Here is a 10,751-nt window from a genome sequence, read left to right on the forward strand (position 1 = left end):
CGCTTTTCCCACCCACAAACACCGCTAAAGACCATGACCTTTAACGGCGCTTTTGTCACAAACGCCGCTATAGACCATGACCTTTAGCGGCGCTTTTCCCACAAACGCCGATAAAGACCATGACATTTTATCGGCGAATTTGTCACAAACGCCGCTATAGAGCATGACCTTTAGGGGCGCTTTTGTCAAAAACGCCGCTAAAGAACATGACTTTTAGCGGCGCTTTTTATCACAAACACTGCTATAGAACAAATCTTTAGCAACGTTTCTCGCAAAAACGCCGCTAAAAACATATCATGCAAACAAATTATTTTAATCAAATAATATTTATTTTTATGATAAATATTATATTATGTTTTATTTTTTAAATTCGAACTTTAAATATACTTTTAAGGATAAATAAAAAATTATTTAAATTAAATTTTCTTTGAAAATGATAAATGAAGGCAAATAAAGGAAGCTTAAATAATAATAATAATTAATAAAAGTGAGAAAATGTAAATAATTAATAAAAATTATAAATTATAAACCTCAAAATTTAGGTAAAATCAACACCAATGCAATGCAAGCCATTGTTAAGTCTAATACAAGTGAAGAAACTAATATCCTAAGAAGAGAATCCTATTTTACTAACAACAGTAAATGCAACTGGCAAGAAATAGCCATACTTTGTCCAGTATTTATATCGAAAAATCAGATCAGAAGAAGCAATCTCTTTGCACACCATTTCAATTCCTAGTAAGGCCTTCGAAAGTAGTTGATGAAAGCCGACATACACATCCGATCAATCAGCTTTCAGTTTCAGAATTTCCTTGGCGGTCCTTAAACGAAAATAGGGCATAGGGGATGTGTTCCTACATGAGCATGGAAAAATCCAACTCAGTATAGGGCATGTGTTCCTTAAACAGCAATGTATGTCTTTGTGTATGGAGACAAATATCTGAGCAAAATGGAATAATCGATACAAGGAAGAATAAATATATCATGCAAAACAAATGATTGATTCAAAGTGTTAAGATAAATACTTACTTTATCACAGTCCAATAGGCTGTCTCCTGCATGTAAAAATCAAAATTATAGTACCATCATAAAATTAGCCATACCCGATAAAATTACCAAGGAAGGAGGAAAAACTTGGTCATAAAGAACCTTCAATATTAAAAGAACTGAGACAGCAAATAATTGCCGAGAGTGTCACAGACAATATCCAGTTTGACTCAACCTAGGCCTCTGAAAACTAAGTTATAATCCCAGGCTGGGCAGCCAAAATATGGAATGTAGCATCCACCAATCTAAATATGAGAGATCCAATAAATTCAAAATAAGTATGGGATGCACTCATAGAAATTGTGCAAATGAAATGTCGCTAGAAAGCACTAACATGCCCAAGGGCCATGAATAAGCTTAACAGCCTCTTAAAAATAAAACTGAATTGAACATATATTGGTTTCAATTGAACATATATTGTTAGAAACAGGTTACCTCTTTGAACAGCAGTTGAATTATCCTCTTCCTGAAGCTTCCGTCGATAATCTTGTTCAAATCTGTCCAAGGCATGCAACTCATGGTATAATTCCTGCAAAGAAAACAGTTCTCTCCTTAAATGATTAGATCAGTTATAACCATTATTCATATGCCTTCTTTCTTAAGAAATGCATCAGAACAGCAAATTCGAAAGCAAGAAAATTTTCAGCAATCTTAGCTAATCTAAAACTCTGTACCATCAGCCGTTATAAATAGAATTTATATCCTCTTTTGTTCCTAGAGCCAATCAGCTTAAACTAACAATTCTCTAAGATGTCCTTAGAAAGTAACTACTCTCATAAAATATGCCTACATAGCAAATTATTCCCCATTAGTGAATCATCAAGATAATTGGTTTTTCAACTTAAAAGTGCAGGGAGGCTAGAGATCTACGTCATACTTTACTTGTGCATTAAAATTGGGGGAAAAAAGTGTATAGTATTAAAAGATGATACAGATTTCTTTCATACTTCAAAAAAATAAAGCACTATACCATTGTCACAGTAAACTTTAAAGAGGTAAAACTGCCGTATGAGACAAAGAACTGCATTAAAGTTCAAAAATGAAGAAGCAATTGGTCCTTAAAAGTTCCAAGGTAAAAAATGTAGGTCGATCATTCCTTTCTAAAAGCTTGAGAATCAAGCCTTACTGGATTTGGATTGAACACTATTTTACCATCCTTGAATAAACCACCATATTTTACAGTTTGTCTGGCACAATAATGTTTGAGGTCGAAATTTCTCTCACCCACTATGAATTATCCAATATAGGCAATAATAAGAAAAGCAGCAAAAACAGAATTTTAGAAGTGGGTGCAAAATATGGGAGCAACAAAAGTGTTGTATAAGGAGAAGAGAGGACGATATCAAGCCAATGGAAATTACTGTCATTGGCAAATCACTCTTACAAAGTTTCGTAACAAAGCCATGAATCAACAAATAATTGGAATAGGTAGCAAGTTTTATGAATGTTGCAACAGTAGGAATGCCCATGACTTATTCTAGAGCCTCAACAGTGTTAAACATATTCCAAGATTGATTCACATGCTAAAATGCAATAGAACAAAACAGCATCATCATTACTTAAAATATTGTAATAGATAATTTAAGAAAGAAATTTCTGAAGCCTTTCAAAAGAAAAAACCAACAGAGAGAATATTTAAAAAAAAAAAACTTTGCCGCATGGATATGTAGTTCAGACAAAGTCTCCAAATATAAGGGAAAAAAAATAATGCAATAGATAATTTAAGAAGAAAACTTCTGAAGCCTTGCAGGATAAAGAATAACAGAAATAAAATATTTGCCACATGGATTTTTGGTTCATACAATGTCTCCAAACATAAAGGGAAAAAAGAAATATTTTCTCTACTGCTTAGGAAAAGATGGAATGTAAATTTCGGTTTTAAACAATTTAATCTTATACTGCAACTTCTAAGAGCAGCTTTCTCAGAATAATGGTAGGAACTGATACTTACGGCTGTATACTGAACATAAGACATCAATTGTTGCATTATTGCCTCTGCTTCATCCTTCAATTGCTTCTCAGGTGTAAGCTCAGAACCCAACCTAAATATTACAAAAGATACAGCATGAAAGATTTTAGAATCTTGTACTAATGTCATAAACAACACTTAAAAAAGTGCAACAAGCCGGAAAATTACTTCTCAAAATAACGATCCAAATTATGCCACTGAGGATCTTTACAACGGTTGCCAAAACGCACCACCTCTCCAGAAAAAACTTTTAACTCTTCCCTGTTGGAAATGGATAACAAAAAATGTTCAAAACTTTCACATTATTTGAAATTTAACCACCATTAGAGAGGATATTAACAAACTGTATAACAACAAAATCATTTTCAAAGCAACATGGCATTTATTATCCACCTCTTATCAGCAGCTGCAATTCTCAGGAGTTCATCCATATCTCTTGATATCAAATTTTGCACTCCTTCTGATGGAAGGACCACCTCTTTTAAATGTCTGATGTTCTCGTTAGAAAGCGATTGCATCAGATTGGCACCTTTAACGATCGTATTTGCAACTTCAAAAGCTAGAATTGCTATTTTATTCCCTTTTGTCGTTACCCCTGAGATAAAGCCACTGTTGAGGTTCAAATTTGTCATGCTACTACCAAGGGTGTCCAAAACTTCCACAGCCTTTCCAAGCCCAGCAGTACCAGCTCTACCTAAAAGAGATCCAACCTCAGAAACCTGCAAAACTAAAGCAACAAATCGATTATTTCAACAATCGTGAATCAGAATCAAAGAACAGCCAAACTAGATCAAGTGAATCAGGCAATGCAGATGAAGCATATTCATATATAAACTGTATGTTCAGCCGTAAGCAAGTCCAATTAACTTAGAATGAATTAATTATTAAAAATTTTATTAAAAATAGTATGTATACATATATATATATAAACAAAAAAAAAAGTTTAAATAAACAGTTTGAATCAACAGAAAAGAAAAGCTATGATAATTTTGAAGACTTTCATGCCTAGATAAATTAAGTTGAAAAAAATATAATTTCAAGGCAAAGTATTTCAAAGATTACTACAAAGCATATCCTGTAACAACAAATGCTTCATCCAAAACAGTAAATCAAAATAATAAAGCACCAAACTTGTATATTGCCCACCATTATAAGTCACTAAAAGCAAGAAAAACAAAAATGACTTAATTCACGGAATTCCGAATGTTAACATCAGACATGAGTTTAAAACTTTGCCTTCGGAAGGATGTTCAAAACCAGAATCCACAATAGATCGAAGTAGCTCCGGTTTCAGCAAAAAGTCTGTGAATCCCGAACTGTGAATTCCAACATACCCCCTACACCACATAAAAAGAAATGAAACAAATTAAAATCAAATTGCTTTACACAAAAACTAGCAGATTATATTAGAAGACTGTTTTCCTTAAAAATATGTATAAGTTAAAATGACTAACTTCTTAGCAGAATCAGCAGCCTTAATGGAGGCAGAGTCAGGGGCTTTTCATCTTCTTCTTCGTAGTCGAGAAGCTCTTCCTCGTAGGCGTCGTTGTCCTTTATCTCCCCCATTCTAATCAACCAATAAAATGAAACAAAATAATAACAAATTCATAGTTGGGAAAGGGATATAACTTCCATTAAATCTCCCTTCTCAACTTCTTGTTTATCTCCTTCAACCTCCTGTAATTTTCTTCCATTCCCTACAAAAACACACACAAAAATGGAATAAAGAACAACAACAAACAGAACCCCACAAAGCTTAAAAACTAAATTGTAAACTTCATGGAGAGAAAAAGAAAAGGTTTAGGGATTTGAACGATATTACGAGATGTTGGGGCAAAAGAACTCATGGAATTTTGAGATTAAAAGGGAAAAAGAATTAAGTACAAACCTTTATTTGGGTATTTAGGGCTCGCGATGGAGATGAGAAGAAGAGGGAGTAACGAGCGGGTAACCAAAAATTTTTTTTGTTGGGAGTGAGCGGGATTTTGAATATTTTTTGCGACTGTTTTTATAAAAAAACGCTGCTATGTAAAAAATTATTTTATTTTTTACAAAATGACGCCGTTTTGCTATGCTAAAAATTTTATAATTTTTCTGCTAAAAATTATTTTAAAGTAAAATTATTTGTTGTGGCGTTTTTTATAAAAACGCCGCTATTGCTTACCTTTTGCGGCATTTTTCATAAAAACGCCATAAAAAATTATTTCATTTTAAATCTATTAATTTTTTTTTAATTTAAACATCTAATTTTACGGTTAAAATTATCAATGTAGCAATTAGAAAATGATAAAATAATTTTGTAGTCTTTAATGTTTGTAATTTTTATTAATTTGGTCTTTTCTTTAAAAAGTATATAAATATTATAAAATAAAAGTTTAAAATCTTTTAAAATTTTAAAAAATTTAAAATCTTTTAAAATTCATTTTAAAATTTTAAATCACGAAAAATATAAAACCTTTCAAAATTTTAAAAAAAATATGTTATTTACTCTTTAAATGATAATTAGAAATGTTCACTACCCATACAAGCCACCTAGTCCAAAATATGTTTAGGCTTAGATTTATATTTTTTATTGTTTTTAAACAATGAAATGGGTGATTCGAGTAAAACGAGCTTGAAGTTGGAAAATTTTTTTAAATTGGGCATTCGTAACACCTAATCCATAAACCTTAAAATGGTAACACTTAAACCTTAAACTCTAAACCATGCATTATAACAGTCAAATCATTAACGCTAAATCGTAAACCATAAACATCAAGCCCTAAAACAATAAATTTGATCATTATCTTATAAGCCGTAAACACTAACCTCATATTAACACTAAAATGTAAACTCTAAACCTTAAACTCTAATCCCCAAGCCCTAAACCCTAAACCCTAAACTCAAAACTGTAATCCTAAAATAATAAACATTATGATGATATTTATTCATCATTATCCACTAACCCGACCCAAATCCAAATGCAAACCCTACCCTGCTTTGCTCATTTTGTTTTCCCAACCCTGGACCTCAGCACTCGCCACTCACCCACCCTAACGAAGTACCCAACGTAATTCGATTAATGATTGCAAATATAAGATATTTGCAATTTCTTTTGCAATTGGGCTATTAAGATAAATTAGACCTACTTGTCCACCACTACCACTATACTGCCTGAAGCAGCATTCGGCTCTAGACTCGAGACCCAGCTAACACTTTTTGTTATCAAGAAAAAACAAACAACTTTTTTCTTTTCGGAAGCAAATCGTCCAACTAACCCCACCGACTCTACTAGCTAAATTGAATCCCAACTTCACTTAATTAGTCTCTAAAATTTAATATTTAATAAATTTTATTCGAATTTCAATATTTATAATATTTTCCTATAACCCTTTCTCACCTAAAAACCTAGTATTAATTTCTAGTGGGTATTAGACCAAGTAACAACAATTTAAGTTTTATGATATTTTATTTTACTCATAATTTAATATATTTTTCTAGTAAAGTAGTTTAAATAAACTATGATTGAAAATAATAATAAATAGTTAGGAGTTAGGACTTCTCTTTAATAAAAACATTTTCTATTAAACAATATTATTTGTTATCATTTAAATGTAAATTTGACCAATATATAATAAATACAACGAAATATTAATTTTTTCAGCTTATAATAAAAAAATATAATTGAAACATTACTTGAGAATATATCAAAGAATGAGATAATTGAAATGGTTTTTGATTTTATTATTAGCGACGCTTTTTAAAAAACGCCGCTAAAGGTACGAGCATTAGCGGTGCTTCTTCAAAAACGCTGCTAAAGGTAGGAGCATTAGCGGCTCTTCTTAAAAAACTCCGCTAAAGGTACGAGCATTAGCGGCGCTTTTTCAAAAATGCCACTAAAGACCCCAAAAACGCTGAAAATGGCGTCGTTGGGCTTAGGTTTTTTGCGGCGCTTTTTGGAAAACGCCGCTAATGCTTATTTTTAGCAGCGTTTTCTAAAATGCGCCGCTAATGCTCGATCTTTAGCGGCGTTTTTCTAAAAGAGCCGCTAATGCTTGATTTTTAGTGGCGTTTTTTGTCCAAACGCCGCTAAAAGTGCCGCTAAAAGCCTATTTTGGTGTAGTGGAAGACACTGGCGAGGGGCTTCGCATCTTGTCGTTTCGAATTCATTGTGTGGGAAGGAAATACAACAATGCATGAAATGGTATCCGAAGGAATGAAACAGTCGGAAGATTCCTTCTCGGTAAAGGATGCTCAGCTTCGGGTCTTGGAACTGTGGATCTGGATCGTTGTTTCCACCAACCTTCGTAGTTGCCTCCCTATTCTGTTCGCAATTCTTGGTTGAGAATGTTTGCCACTCTATGCGTCGAATCTCAACTCTCTTCTTCTAGTTGGTGGCTCTGTTTGCCAATCTTGGGAACGTTTCTGGCCGTTTTGGGTTGCTGGTCATCGAAGGGCTTGGATGTGTTTCGTTTGTTAATTAATTTTTTCTGATTTGTTTTTCTATCCGACTTTTTTTGGGTGTTGTTTTGCTTTTGTTTGGTTTGGGTTTTGTTTTATTTTTGTTGTGTTCGGGTTTTATTTGTAATTTGTTTTGGACTTCCTAGCCTAGTTGAAGCAAAATAGACAGTATTTTCAAAAAAAAAAATTTGAAATAATTTTAGTAACAATTAGTTCTAAAACAATTCTAAGACATCTGTCACCTATTACATGTTGACATATCAACATTGTTTGATTTCGTAATCAAATTATTAGTAAAACATTATAAAATAAAATAGATTCATAAAATTAATAAGTGCATTTCAATTAATACATAAAATTGACTCGTGCATCACACATATATACATATTAAATTACATATATTAGAAGGTTTGGGTGAAAATGAAAATATACACATGTACACACCCTTTTAACTTATTTCCATCCTAAATTCTTAAAATATTGAGGGCTTCACAATTTAACACATCTTGCAAATAGTATAAAAATTAATTTACTTAATAACCTTTTAAAATTATCCATGAATTTGACTAATTATTTTAAATATTTATTAATTGAATATTGTCCACTTATATTTTCAATAAAATTGATTAATTTTATCTCAAATCATATATTAATAATTCAAATGAAATTTTCAGTTTTTTTATTTTAAAGAAAAAGTAAAAATTTTAATTTATTTTATATTTTAAGTTAATTTAAACATTTTAAATGAATAGAATTACTTATGCTTATAATATGGTAATACTATTCTTTAAAAAGTCATAAAGTATATGAGACACAATATCTTAAACAATATATCAATATAATATATATACACACATAATACGCATGTTCTTTTTTTCTATATTGATTTATATATTAATTAATTTAATTATTTAAAATTTTACAATAGTTCAGATTTATGTAATAACGAATAACGATAATTTTTAACATGAATATAGATTTGGTATATATGAGTATTAATTTAAATGAAATTGCATTAAAATCTTAAATTAAATACGTACTTAAATATTTATTTTTAAAATTAATATCATACATAAAAAATATCATATATGAGTTTTACAATTACTATAATATCATAAATTAAAGGGTAATCTATAAAACAGTCACTTTTTTTTGCCTCATATTACATTTTAGTCACTTATGTTTAAAATGCTACATTTTAGTCACTTACGTTATCATTTTGTTACGAAGTGGTCACTTTACCGTTAAGCTTCATTACCCCCCTAATGGTGATCCTACATGGCAGTCCAAATGGGTTTTAAATGCCAACTTGGATGTCTTACATGGTAGTCCAAATTAAATTTATTTAATTAAAAACCTATTTTCATCACAACAACTAGACATCCAAGTTGGCATTTAAAATCCATTTAGACTACCACGTAGGTCTGCGTTAGGGAGATAACAGAGTTTAACAGTAGAGCGGTCACTTCGTAACAAAACGATAACGTAAGTGACTAAAACGTAACATTTCAAACATAAGTGACTAAACTGTAATCTGAGGCAAACAAAAGTGACTATTTTTGTAGATTATCCTAAATTAAAAATAAAAATAAAGTATTTATATTTATATTTATATTTATATTTTTTTAACAAAAATTATTTTTCAAACTTTACAGATCTTAAAATTATTTTAGATTAATATAATTTAATAGACATATACAACAAACTCGTGCATTGCACAAGATAAAAAAATAGTACATATACTATAGCAATTTCAAGTTACAATTAACAAAAGCATTCTAATGTGGCATAGTTAAAAATTGTCATTTGGCATGGTAATTATTTGACATGTGTGTTTATTGACTAAAGTTTAAATTGAATATTTTTCAATCTAATTTCCTTATAAAATATATCAACATTGAATATCAATTCATATAGGCTTAATATAACATTTGGTACCGAACTTGACATTTTCCTAATTTGGTACCTAAACTTGATACTTTTCTTAAGTTGGTACTTAAACTTTTTGGGTCTAATTTGATACCTAAACTTGACTATTTCTCCTAATCTGGTATCTAATCTTTTTTTGTTTGTTTGTTTGATTTGGTACTTTTCAAATGTTTTACAAATTACTCCAATATACTAACAATGTTATTATTTTATGAGGTAGCAAAAATAATCAATGTATGACCGAAATGTGACGAGATGATATGATATTTTTTATATTATATATGTTCAATTACTTTTAGTTTTCTTATTTAATTAATTATTTTATTAATTAAAATAATAAATTTCTTTGTAGCATAACAAAAAAAAATTTAACACCGTTAGTGTTTTGCGTAATTTGTATAACATTTAATACATTCAGGTACCATATTGGGCCCAAAAAAAGTTTAGGTACCAAATTAAGAAAAAAATGTCAAGTTCAGGTACCATATTGGGCCCAAAAAATACTTTTGTACCAAATTAGGAAAAAGTGTCAAGTTCAGGTACCAAATTGGGCCGAAAAAAAGATTAATTACCAAATTAAGAAAAAGTGTCAAGTTCAGGTCCTAAATGTAATATTAAACCATTCATGTAACAAGGATCATATATGTCAATAATATTTGCTATAATTAATTGTCATAGATTACAAAAAAATAAAAATTTAAATATACTTAGTCCAGTTTTACTTTTCTTAATATTAAGTCCTTATATACCGTTTTTAATATCCAATATTGGAAAATATAAATATGTGGTTCAAGTCCGTAAAATTTAAAATTTACACATTCATTTATACCCTCATTTTTAATTATTGAAATTTGAATTTCATATATAATATTTATCGAATATTTCTTTCAAAAGATATTAAATATTTTGTTATACAACTTTTCTTTATGTATTTTTTAATAACTTAATTTACATTGTGTTTTTTCCTTTTTTAATCTTTAAATATATTCTAACTCCTTTTAAGAGTAAAGCTAAAATTGTAATTTGTAATATCAAACCATTCAAGTTTATTTTAAATATTAACTTTTGGTCTTATTTTATATTGACTATAATTTAAATTATCATCGTTATAAAATTAAATATTTATATTATTTTTACTTTTTCAATAATATTATTGGTTAATACTAGTAGAATCTTAGTAATCACAGGCTTACGAATCAACATCGTAAATCTTTTAATCTTTGCCTTGGCGTCTTTATTTTCACAACTCTAATTGTTTGCTTGATTGTTCCGTACATTTTATTCATCATTATTCTCCTAATTGCTATTAAATTTTTATTACTGTTTTTGCCTTAGCATTAATCTCACTTTACCATAATAGCTTACC

The 10,751-nt window shown here is 29.9% G+C and overlaps 1 protein-coding gene across 8 annotated transcripts; it reads right to left on the reverse strand.

Annotated features, from left to right (window-relative positions):
• Positions 1 to 496: 496 nt before the first annotated feature.
• On the reverse strand, positions 497 to 4,998 carry LOC105771841 (protein PSK SIMULATOR 1). 8 transcript variants are annotated; one of them, XR_008197106.1, is made up of 9 exons: positions 4,471 to 4,827; positions 4,253 to 4,353; positions 3,410 to 3,735; positions 3,185 to 3,277; positions 2,999 to 3,089; positions 1,483 to 1,576; positions 1,150 to 1,292; positions 1,030 to 1,055; positions 497 to 854 (listed from the first exon to the last, which is right to left on the reverse strand). XR_008197106.1 is itself a non-coding variant. In XM_052632950.1 (9 exons), exons 4-9 carry the CDS (start codon positions 3,646 to 3,648, stop codon positions 785 to 787), a joined length of 699 nt encoding a protein of 232 aa, XP_052488910.1. In that variant the 5' UTR covers positions 3,649 to 3,735; positions 4,253 to 4,353; positions 4,471 to 4,713; positions 4,905 to 4,998; the 3' UTR covers positions 497 to 784. The 8 variants fall into 8 exon arrangements, 5 of the variants coding, with proteins under 5 accessions (XP_052488910.1, XP_052488911.1, XP_052488912.1 ...); XM_052632950.1 differs by lacking the exon at positions 1,150 to 1,292 and adding an exon at positions 4,905 to 4,998 and having other exon boundaries at positions 497 to 940; positions 4,471 to 4,713; XM_052632951.1 differs by lacking the exon at positions 1,150 to 1,292 and adding an exon at positions 4,839 to 4,947 and having other exon boundaries at positions 497 to 940; positions 4,471 to 4,713.
• Positions 4,999 to 10,751: the final 5,753 nt, after the last annotated feature.

This window comes from Gossypium raimondii, chromosome 6 (genome assembly GCF_025698545.1).
Source record: "Gossypium raimondii isolate GPD5lz chromosome 6, ASM2569854v1, whole genome shotgun sequence".
Classification (NCBI taxonomy): Eukaryota; Viridiplantae; Streptophyta; class Magnoliopsida; order Malvales; family Malvaceae; genus Gossypium; species Gossypium raimondii.